General features: G+C 43.1%; 1 protein-coding gene across 4 annotated transcripts in view; it reads left to right on the top strand.

Moving 5' to 3' along the window:
* Positions 1-11,866, top strand: part of LMOD3 (leiomodin 3) — a 23,482-nt gene continuing 11,616 nt past the window's right edge. Inside the window, exon 1 of one of the 4 annotated variants that reach the window (XM_014521776.2) lies at positions 1-252. In XM_014521776.2, coding sequence (XP_014377262.2) covers positions 74-252 — 179 coding nt within the window. In that variant the 5' untranslated portion in view covers positions 1-73. Of the gene's footprint in view, positions 253-287; positions 537-966; positions 2,124-11,866 lie in introns of those variants that run through there. The other 3 variants (XM_025208847.1, XM_025208846.1, XM_025208845.1) reach the window with 3 other exon arrangements.

Below are 11,866 nucleotides of genomic sequence, written 5' to 3'. Positions count from 1 at the left end.
GTAAAGGCCTGAGAAAAGCAGACCTCATCGGCTCAGTGAAAGATCAAGAGGTCAGCAGCGGTGCAGGAGGAAAATGGATGGAGGCTACGGCAATGCTAGAGCAGCACAGGCTGGGGCACTCCTAGGGGCTACAGTACAATACCAGGGGGGCAAGGAGAAGATAGCAATTAGGAAGGGGGCTTTGTCTCGATCAAAGCCGTGCCAGGGACTCAAATGCTTTGGGGAACAGCTACCATCATCCCCAGCAAAAGTGTAAGTAAATGGGATAGTCATAGGGGAAATCTAAGGGGCTGATAGGTCCTTCCCACCCCAGTATTTCACAAAGGATGAGTCAAAGAGGAAACAACTGACATGGGCAATCAAAATAGATGTGGATGTCAGGAGCCAGACACGTCTTGAACACAAGGTAGACTCAGAGCCACTGACTAGGTTTATGTATCCTTAAAATGAGTGGCAGAGCCTGACTTCTGCATCTAAAGGAGGAGTGGAGGTCTTATTAATATGATATGTCACGGTGCCTGAACCTCAGCGTGATGGTAAGTGACAGGGCTCTGCTGGAGGTAAGCTGATTTACGCTGGGGAGGATTTGGCCCCTCACTTTATTTTGCTGTCAGACAGCCAATTTCTGCCAGTAGGTTTTGCAAAGGTGGCGCGCTCTCGCTCCACAACGGTAGAGCATGTGTTCTTCTAATGCCTTTTGAGTCATTATTTAAATAACACTACATGAGTTTTAACAGGTTGTTTGCATTGGATGGGCACTTGCCTTTTTTCTTGTAATATTCCCTGGCAAGCCACTTCCTAAGCATCAACACGGGTCTATGTGCAAACTTGACTATGCCAGACAGTGGTGCCTGTGTAGCCCCTTTCCTAAGCACTTTGCATGGGCTAATTAGAGCCCCACTGATTACTGTGCCAATTAGCTTGGTCCCATCCTGATTGGCTTGCTTTCGAGCACCCTATGACCCTATGACAACACTTTCTGGTTTCAGAAGCAGCCTGTCTCTGATCTGTGCGGCATGCTTGAAGATGGATGCTGTCTGGCATGGCAGATTTGGGAATGGTCATCTTGTGTCATTACTCTTCCATAGCTTAAAATTTGGACTTTTGGGGATCCAGGCATAACATAGCACTCATTCCTCTCCCTTCCTCCTCCTTTGTGCCATGGCAAGGACCTTTAATGATGAGATGTGGGATATAAATGTGCATGGCACCTTTTTCAGGTGCTCCTGGACCTTGGGTTTGTGCTGCCTCAGTTTTGGGGCCTGCCATTGAGGGTCACAGCTATCTTGCCGTGCCTCTTCCCTCTGCTCTGACATGGCGTGTGTGCAGGAATAGAGACACGGGGTCTCACCAAACCAAGTCACTAAGCCACTTAGCCCATATGGGCCACTTGACAACCTGAACCATGCCTCAATAACATCCTCTCTTGCTATGAATTGAGCAACTACAGCCGGGAAGGAAGACTTCATTTCTCAGGGGAGCTGCCAAAAACAAATGAAATGTAACATATACAGCATTTTTCGAAAAGACCCGTGGTATCTTTCCCACATGATGTCTCTCTCTGATTACTCTAGTTACTGGGTTGGTATTATTATTTAAAAAACCCCATCATCTGACCCTTGATAATCCCCATATTGCATTACAGAGGATTGCTGGACATACTTGGGACATGTTGGTGTTCTTCAATTTTAGACTGCCCCCTCATGCTTACAAGTATTTTACCAATGATGCAAGGTTATGTTACACGGACACATTCTCTGACCTGGTCCAGTTAATACCTTGGCACTTGGAAATGGCATGTATTGGAAAGTGGCATGTATTGGTAAAGGGTGACAGATGTGTGGGTTTTATCAGCAAAAATGAAAGCCAGCAGTACAGAAGTTGCCCTGAAGTATCTGGAGTCAGCACATGGCTCATCATTTATCTTAAAAATAGAACGCGTTGGACATTTTAGGCACTTGAAGCATGTTTTGATGATCCACTACCTTGGAGTCAAATGGTGATGCATGACGAGAAGTTGGTAAATGAGCCTCCCGCTCTCTTGATTCGACTTAAAAACCTGTCACTTCTTTTACTTCAGAGATGGACAGATGGGCTGGAAAAAAAATTACCTAATATGAAAAGTAAGTTTAAGGAAAAACACTATTGTGCTCAACTCTCCTGGGTGTCAGGCTTTATGCAAGAATTTGCCTTAGAAAAAAACTAAACACTAATAATTGATTAAGCATTGATGTTTATAGACATTTTTTCCATCTCTCAGCACACTTAGAACTTGTTTTTAATTATTTTGATTCAATTCCTTTAAGTGACTTATTGCATGAATCATAACCATTGGAAGCAGGTATCATCATTACATTATTAAGCAGACTCCAGTACAAAGAAAGAGATTTTTTTTTTTACTCTTATTTTGATACCACATGAAAAAATGCCGCTTTCATAATTAACAAAAGGAATTAACCCTGAGTTTGGATCGAATGCTAACTACAATTTACAGGTTGCTCATTTCTATACTTATCTGTTGTTTGTAACTCAATATAGTCAAATCAATTCATTTGAAAGTGCTACCACAGTGACCTCTGTCTACCTCTTGGAAAAATAGTGTCACCTCTTCCTCTTTTCACAAGTTCTTCAGCTGTAATAGAGTACCATAAACCACAGATTTGGTTTTTTATTAGTGGCCATGTAACTTCTGCTTCAGTCATCCTTGCCAGCCCGGCAGTAAATGTAAAGGGGACGTTGCTTTTCTACCAAGTAGAAAATCCTTAACATGGCGCTTGTTCAGTACTATTATTTAGGATCTTTGACAGCCATTAATCATCTTTGTCAGTAAGGCTGGTTCCCAGCATGCTCGTGGAGTTCACCAAAGGGGAATGGCAGGAGATGGCCAAGTGTTCAAAATAAGCTGTTAAACGATCAGCTGGAAGGTCGGGGGCTCAGGTGGCAGCACGGATGATTCGCCTCAACTGCGTAAAGCAGCAAAGTTTGGCATTGTCATAATTTAAAAGATCATCCCAAACCGCGATTCCCTTTACGCTGCTTGTTGACTCAATGTGACTGCAACCTGCAGACGCTTGGAGCAGTAAAACTGGAAATATGAGCAATTATGAAGATAAAATGCCCTCTATTGGGAAAGGACGAGGACCCAGGTCCTGAAACTGGTTTCACACGAGTGGGTCCCCAGCCCTGCACAGAGCCCTGCACTCACGGGCCTAAAGTTTGAATATTCAGGTTAGATCTTTAATGTGAAAAGTATGACTTTAGCTGATCCAAGGAAATACATGACACCGGTCAACTACAGCTAATACTACCTCCTATGCTTACATGTTGCTGAACTAGAAGGGATACTGTTGACCTAAAAATCCCCCTTCTCCTCGAATATTTTTTCCCGCTGGTCTTATAAGTACTATTGTAGAAAACTAAAATGGAAAGAGAGGAGAGAGAATATTGTTTTCTCTGTGTGCTTACTTTGTGCATTGACTAGTATTTGATTTGCAGCTGGTTTTGCTTTTCCCCTGTAGGCTTGTTTTCTCCACTATTCGCTGGGGGGAGGTTTCTTGCAACGGTAGGGGAGAGAAAACAGCTTGAGATATAGGGAAATGGGACCGATGCCACAAGAAACTGCAGGGAGAGTGAGGGTGAGGTGTCAGCCAGGGAACCACTTTTAATTCCATTTGCAACTAAGTTGCACGCTGGCAGCATCCCTTCAGATGCTTACCCCTTTTCCTGTTCTTGTTTAATGGTTCGTTACTCAGCAGAAATCTCTTCTTGCCTTTCCTGGGTATCTTGCCTGAGTAAAGACCCCAAATCACTCCAAGTTGATTCCTGGGTCAAGCTGAAATGAAAAAGCAGAGAAGAGAAATCTCCTTTTCATATTAATGATCGTTCATTCCTACAGGACTGAGAATAAAAAGGACATCCAGGTAAAGTGCTTCTATAACACTGTGGCTGTTGGATCTTGTAAGTGCTGGATGCTATTTGCTTCAGCAAAGCAGAGTTTGGGATGAAATGCATGGTTCTCCATCTTCCTAGTTTGCCCGTTTCCTCCTTTCTTTGCTGTCTCCGGAAACCTAGACGCAGCAGAAAGAGTCACAGAGACTCCATCAAAATGAAATGACTCTTGCCTAGTTTCAGATTTCATGGGGAATATTTCAGACCATTTTGGTACGGTCTCTAGGTCAGATTTCTGCCAGCAGTCCCAAGGAGTCTTTACTTCCTGCCTTAACTGTTGTGAAGTGATGGGTTTGTTAGACAGCTGCTGTTTTCCACCCAGAGACAATGGTTTTGCAGTGAGGGGTGCACTCACAGCATTTAGAGGTGCATCTTCCTGGCATTTACATGGATGAAGAGATTCCAGCTGTGTATGTAATACAAGTAGGGTCTTCGGTGGGGAAAGAAGCCATCTAAATACAATTCATCCTACCCCTGACACTCAGCCTTGTCTCCCCCAGCCTTGCTCCATATCATCTCAAACATCTGCTAAAGTGGTGATTAACTGGTGGAAGTCCTTGTAAATGAGCCTCTTTTACAGGAGCTGTATAGGCATCACTCCAAAAACATCAGGTCTGCCTCTGCCAGACCCACCCTCCCAACAGAGAGAGTAGCATATTTCAAAGGGAATGGAAATATTATCTTCTCCTCCCATTCCTGACTGGGTGTTACATGGCCTGGGAGCATCCTGAACCAATATATTTTGAATTAAGTAGGGCTCTTGGTCCTAAAGAAGTTACCTGTGCAGGAAAAATTTGGGACAGGTTTTTTCTATTTGGAAGGTTGTAGAAGAGAACAATCATGACTACAGTGAGGATTAACTGCTGCAGACGTGCCTCTCTACTGTTACTTCTTCTTTCCACTCTCCTTTCCCCTTCATATCTGCCCGTTTACCTGTTGCATATTATCTAACTTGTGTACCATGAGCTGCTGGTTGCTGGAACAATCTTTCACTTATTCATATTGTCTTGTACAATATTGCCCTGATCCCTAGGTACTATTGCCATACAAAAGTACTGACAACAATAATTAGATATAACAATACAAACAAGAAGTGCTTTTGCCCAAAGGATGCCAAAATGCTCTATATTTTTTTCCAATGACTCAGTTGGTTTAGTAAAAAACATCATATCTGCCCAAAGAACCTTGCCTGCAAAATTCTTTATACATTTTTACAAAGGGTGGCCCCCAAACCTGTAGTCCCTGCTTAAGCTGGGAGGGAAGAAAGAGCTTCATTTAGATCAGGACTGATGGGTGTAGCTCGCTGTGTCCTGTGCAGGTGTGGTGTCATTCGGTGGTGAGCTCGGAGGTATGCATCCGTCAGTGCACCACAATGCTGCGTAACAGGCTCAGAAAGGAAGCGAGTCCTAGCCACAGTCTAAATTTCCAGGGAGAACTGAGATAGGCAAAATGTGACACTAACCTGAGGCTTTGTGGGATTATCACCCCTTGCTTTTGCAAGAAGTGTCATAAACTGAACCTTGGCTTTGCATCTAATATGAAAGACGGTGCTTCCAGAAACCATACTTTCTGAAACCAAGAAGGAGCACTGGATGCATTCTGACTCGGAGGGAAAAAAAAATACTTCTTACTAAATCCTCCCTAGCATTCCTTCCAGGATCCCCATTTTCCATCCACAAGTGCCTGACAAGCCTGACCCTACTTCACAGAGCAGGTCTGATGAGATTGCAGCCCAAGATGGCATGGCTGCAGATCAGGGAAATATAAGAGGATAGCAAAGGGCTTTATTTACAGTCAAGAAATCAGCAAGAGATTTGCAACCAGCAAACAGATAGCTTCTGTGACCCAAACAGCATCGTTTGAGAGAATAACATGCCATCTGAAGAGCACAGTTGATTTATTTGATAACATCAGGAAACCATTTATGGACTCAATTATGTACGGTGATTGCTGGGGTTTAAACTACTAGACCAGGCAGATTGATGTGTGGGTCTGCTGTGTGCTTGCTGATGCATTATATCAAACGAAGAATGTCCCTCAAAATACCAATGGGACAACCAGATACCCACTATGCTTTTCCTTTAGCTTTAGTTTCTAGCTTTTTTATTTTTGTCATTTCCACTTATGAGGAACAAGGACTGTACGGGGACTTACAGCTTTTTCATGGAAGTGAATGCATAAATACTCTGTTGCTATAAAGTTCAGCCAAGACTAGGAGCCCAATCTTTGGCCAGTGCAATCCCTGTGAGTTTTGCCATTGACTGAGGATGGAGCAGCATTTGGCCCATCATAAGGAATATGCCTGAATGCAGGGTGGATTTGATTTAAATCACGATTTAAATAACTGGTCAGGAAGTCTCAATTTAATCATTGTTTTCTACAAGTAATGTTGATATCACCTTCATTAAAGTATTTCCAAAGAGGGTCTCTTTTATAGCCTGCAAGCCTGCTGCCATGATAGGTTTACCCTTCTACCATACCTTTTCCTCACTAGATCTGAAATCAGTGGAGATGCTGTATTCAGAAATGTATCCCTCAAGATTTCTGCAGTATTCTACTCAAAATGTTTCTCTTTTGTTTCTACTGCCCCTTGCTCCTTGCATTTATCTCCACACTCCTCCTCCTTGCCCAGATCTACTCCACCCCAACAATCCTCTATTCATTTAACTTCTTGAAAACTTTGCACTTTTAGAGAGAGGTATGGACTTGACTCTGTACAAAAACTTGCAGAGAGACAATGGGACTGGTGGATAGGTAATCAGGTCTGTTATCTCTCATTTCTATAGACTGCTATTAATAAGCATGTTATCTCTGGAACCACAAATCCACAGTTTGAGAACTGAAACTAAGCATCATAGAGATGCTTAATGGGATCTTTTAGACTAAGCACAGGCAAGATCGACCCTGTGAAAACTCATGAAAGTCCTGAAAAGATGGGTTTAAGCTACATAAAATATCTCCCAAAATGTCCAGTGAGACCATGGACCATTTCTGACTAATAACGCCTGACAACTTCAGTCTCCTGGTCCTATTGATCTAATGATTCACTAGTTTTGTGAATGATGCAGCTGAAAAATGCTTTGCTCATCTAAAGCAGTAAGACCCCTGAACCTCTCTGATGGGACTATGTTATTTCAGGAGGTGAGGCTGCAACCCACGTAGACTTACGTGAACCAGCTTTATTGAATTTAGCTCATGGGATGCCAAAATCAGTGAAGACCTGGCAGCAGGGACCATACTAGCCCACCTAAAACTTCATATTTCTACTCGGGCTAACTAGATTACAACTAACTTAGTATAGGCAACCCCAACTTAGTACTCTTAATTGGTTCCTGAAAAACCAAGCATTAAGTGAAAGGAGCATTAAGTGAAACCAAAAGTATTTGATGACCTAAAGTGGTGACCGCAATTGTTTTTAATGACCCAAGATGGTGACCGTGAGTGTTATAACAAGACTTGCAGAGTGCTACATGCTAAGTGATCCTCCTCCTCTACGCGACACTGGCCTGGCCACAGCTGGAGTACTGTGTCCAGTTCTGGGCACCCCACTTCAAGAGGGATGTGGACAACATTGAGAGGGTCCAGAGGAGGGCCACCCGCATGATCCGGGGGCAGACCCTACAATGACAGGCTATGGGACCTGAACCTGTTCAGCCTCCACAAGAGAAGGCTGAGGAGGGACCTTGTGACCAGAAGGTCACTAGGGGGGACCATAAGGGTTTGGGGGAGACCTGGTTTCCCCTAGCGCCCCCTGGGATAACAAGGAATAACGGCCACAAGTTGTTGGAAAGTAGGTATAGATTAGACATCCGTAAGAACTACTTCACAGTTAGGGCGGCTAGGATCTGGAACCAACTTTCAAGGGAAGTGGTGTTGGCTCCTACCCGGGGGGGGTCTTTAAGAAGCGGCTCGATGGCTACCTGGCTGGGGTCACTTGAGCCCAGTTTCCCTCCTGCCCAGGCAGGGGGTCGGACTTGAAGATCTACAAGGTCCCTTCTGGCCCGACTTCTATGATTCTATGAAGTGAAATCAGGTATCAATTTAAAATGAGCGTTATAGCAAAATAGTGCTAAGTGAAACAGTTTTAAGCAGGGATTGCCTCTATGTGTTCACATACCACAATCAGGTGTCTAACCACGGTGTAGACATAGCTTTGCCACCTACAGAAGCCCTCACCTGGGAATCAAACATCAGTGGTGTGCAGGCCAGGTGCATGCAGGGGAAAATATCACCAATCATGTTTCCCCTGGGTTGGGCCATATCATCTTCACACACAAACTACTAATATTAGGATATTACAGGTCCCTGTTTACCACAAAGGATGCCAAGTGCAAGTTTAAAACAAACCCTGCATCCCATTCACCAAGTATATTTAATACCACCCTAAAGCTTTATTCTTTATTTAGCTTTCACCTACCCTCTGTGTGTTAAAAAGAGTTACTGGCACTTCTTTTTCTCTCTGGATCGCTATCAACATATGATCTCCATTATTTTTTCCAGAGAGACTATTATGTGCAGGCTGGTCCTGATTATGAAATACAGAGCACCAATTCTCATTATAGGGTATTTACATTGCACTGAGATTACAGATACAACAGATGGGGTAACCCATATTGTATTTCCATGTATTGTCCGTGGAGTGTCATGAGTACACATGGCACTTAATTTATCGCATGAGAGACTGCAACCAATACAAACCACTTCCTACAAGAACTACCTGGTAGCAGGTTGCCATTGGCACACCATTCACTGTATTTTGTCTCAAAGGTGTTTTTGTATAGTATTAATCAGCATCATGCTGGGTAGGGATTCTTCGTGGTGAGAAAAATTGTGATGAGAAAAAGGGTTTTTTACAGCATGCAGAGCCGATTTCGTGGGCATTTTGTGGTGGCTCCACCCCTTGGCACTGATTGGTGGAGAGGCCCTGGCAGGGAGAGGAGGGACAAGAGGGCAGCCGCCATCTTGCCTGCTGCCCTTCATGCTTCCCTGCCAGCTGGCGCCTCCTCCTCCCTGCAGCAAGGACCGCTGGATCCTGCTGGGGAGCCAGCATTTTGTTTTATTTAAAAACATTTTTTTTTACTGATTTTGTGGACAATCCCAGATTTTGCAGTTTCCATGAAATCCACAAACCCACGAATTAAGTAGGTCCCTAACAATGGATCCCTGATCTCTGGAGGGATCCTTAGGCACTACTGTAAACAGAACAATTTCCCAGTAAATGTGAACAGCCCATGGAACATACTTCTTAAAACAGGAGGACTGAGAGACTAACATTCAATTTATTACCTGTTCTTCAGTAATACAGTGGATTTTAGTCCTTGTTTCCAGTTACCAGTTATGTGCTTCTGTTCTTCCACTGCAAAATTACCAGAGGACAGATTTCTGGGTGCACCAGCCCCCACTGACTTATGTGCATCTCAGTCATATGACTTAACACGCTGCTAGACCTATTCTGTCTGCTACTGGCAAGGATATTATCCATATCCCTAACTGTTCTTTGGTTGGCAAATTATCCAAGCCCATTCCTCCACTACCCATTTTTAATAAATAAACCAACATGCCAAAATTATCCTTTATCAAGGTGAATATAACTTCAAACATAAAGAATGTTTGAAATCCATATTCTCTTCCCTACAGGTTATTCTTCTATGGTTCTATTTTACAACACTGAACAACAAGGCGTATCTTTGATATGTCAGCGTAAATTACTGTTTCTTTGGAGATAAATACTGCATTGTGGGAATGTTTCTACAAGGCTGGAATTTTAGTACCTCACAGTTTGGAAGGTTCATTTGTTTAAAGCGGTTTCCTTTAATTATGTCAAGTCTTCATCAAAGACCAAATTCTGTCCCTCCATTTGTGTACACAGCTGTATGGGAAAAAAATAGCGAGGCTAGAAAGAAAAGAGTCCTCAGCTATTCACTGTTAATTGGCCCTAAGGCACGACTATCAAGAGTGTGGTGGAATTTGGAAACTACAGAAGACTTATTGAGCTCTAAAACCCCCAGGCTCTTATAGAAGTCAACAGCAATCCTGCCCTTCACGGGTTCCCTAGATGTCCTCTGGGTTCCCCAGTCACCCCGACTCCACCTGCCCCCCTTCCCCCCCCCCAACTTCACCAGAGCATGAGGCTGCTTTGTCCTCATGTATGTGCTCTGAGACACACTGAGAGACAGCGAGTAACCATTTTTCCCCCAGGGCAAAAAGTTTCACCTGGAGCTAGTCCACCCTTGGCCACTCTGGGAAGATGCTCCCTGAGAACCAGCACCTATTCCACATACCTACCTGCTGTTCCCTTTGTTACGTTACATATTTCCATGTGCACTGAATGCCAGACCTGTACAAGGCTCATTCACTTGCCACTTAAATCCATCGTCTGAACAGCCCATTCCATTCAGGCAGGGTTGATAAAAATCAATGGTTTTTTAAAATAAAAAAAACCAACGTACTGTTTTCCTATTTAAATCTGATTTTTTAAAAATTTAATCATACTTTTTTTATTTGGATGCTTTAAACACCCCCCCCCCCCACAAACCTATGTAATGATAATTTTAATTTAAGATATGTTAGAGCCCAAAGATATCATCATGGAATAGGGATTATAACTTCTAATTATATACTATTTGAGACAATATATTCATGTAACCTTTTTAGAAAACTTTTATAAATAGGTCACAATAGGCCATGGATTATATTACGGGCCCAATATTATGGGGTTCCCAGAGGCTCCTTTATACGTTAGTAAAGATTAAAGAAAGCTACCTTACCCAATGGGACTCTGTGTTCAGTCTAGAAGATCCCATTAAGCATCTCTGTGATGCTTAGTTTCAGTTTGCAAACTGTGGATTTATGGTTCCAGAGATAACTTGCTTATTAATGGTCCATGGTCTCACTGGACATTTTGGGAGATATTTTATGTAGCTTAAACCCATCTTTTCAGGACTTTCATGAGTTTTCACAGGGTCGATCTTGCCTGTGCTTAGTCTAAAAGATCCCATTAAGCATCTCTATGATGCTTAGTTTCAGTTCTCAAACTGTGGATTTGTGGTTCCAGAGATAACATGCTTATTAATAGCAGTCTATAGAAATGAGAGATAACAGACCTGATTACCTATCCACCAGTCCCATTGTCTCTCTGCAAGTTTTTGTACAGAGTCAAGTCCATACCTCTCTCTAAAAGTGCAAAGTTTTCAAGAAGTTAAATGAATAGAGGATTGTTGGGGTGGAGTAGATCTGGGCAAGGAGGAGGAGTGTGGAGATAAATGCAAGGAGCAAGGGGCAGTAGAAACAAAAGAGAAACATTTTGAGCAGAATATTGCAGAAGTCTTGAGGGATGAGTTTCTGAATATAGCATCTCCATACGTCATAATCAAGCATTTGGTGAGTGAAATCAAATAAAAGCCTCTGACAGACCCTGTTATTTTTCAAACTCAGTAAGGACCCCGCATGCAGGGTGAAATCTGCCCGTGTCCTGGCATATGGTGCAGTTTAAGCCCTATTTTGAGGGTTCAGGGAGACCTTCCTGATTCATAGCTCTTGTGTTGGTTCTTTCCATATGGATGAAGTCCCCCCCATATACATCGGTGATTCATACATTAGAAGTCACCCTCCTAAGGGAATCCTCTAGAAAACTACCATCATATGTATTACTCAATGGGGGAGACTCACCAGCTGCACTGAAATGTCAGAAGGGTTTGCACAGCTGACGAGTTGCTGAAAACGGAGCATGGCAGCATCTCCATAAATTCTCTTTATCCAGCCAAGTGCAGCTTAATATAGACTTAGCATAAGCCTTAGTTCCACTGTCTCCCTCTCACACTAAGATCAAACACTGCCACAGTTCATGACAGAAACATTAAGCTGGTGATTTTATAGAGCACAATACTGTTGGTCGGATAGGTTGTTGCCTTTTTTTTTT

This window comes from Alligator sinensis, unplaced genomic scaffold (assembly GCF_000455745.1).
Source record: "Alligator sinensis unplaced genomic scaffold, ASM45574v1 scaffold937_1, whole genome shotgun sequence".
NCBI lineage: Eukaryota > Metazoa > Chordata > Crocodylia > Alligatoridae > Alligator > Alligator sinensis.
Note: the sequence above shows the minus strand (reverse complement) of the source record. Positions and strands in the feature narration are given on the sequence as shown.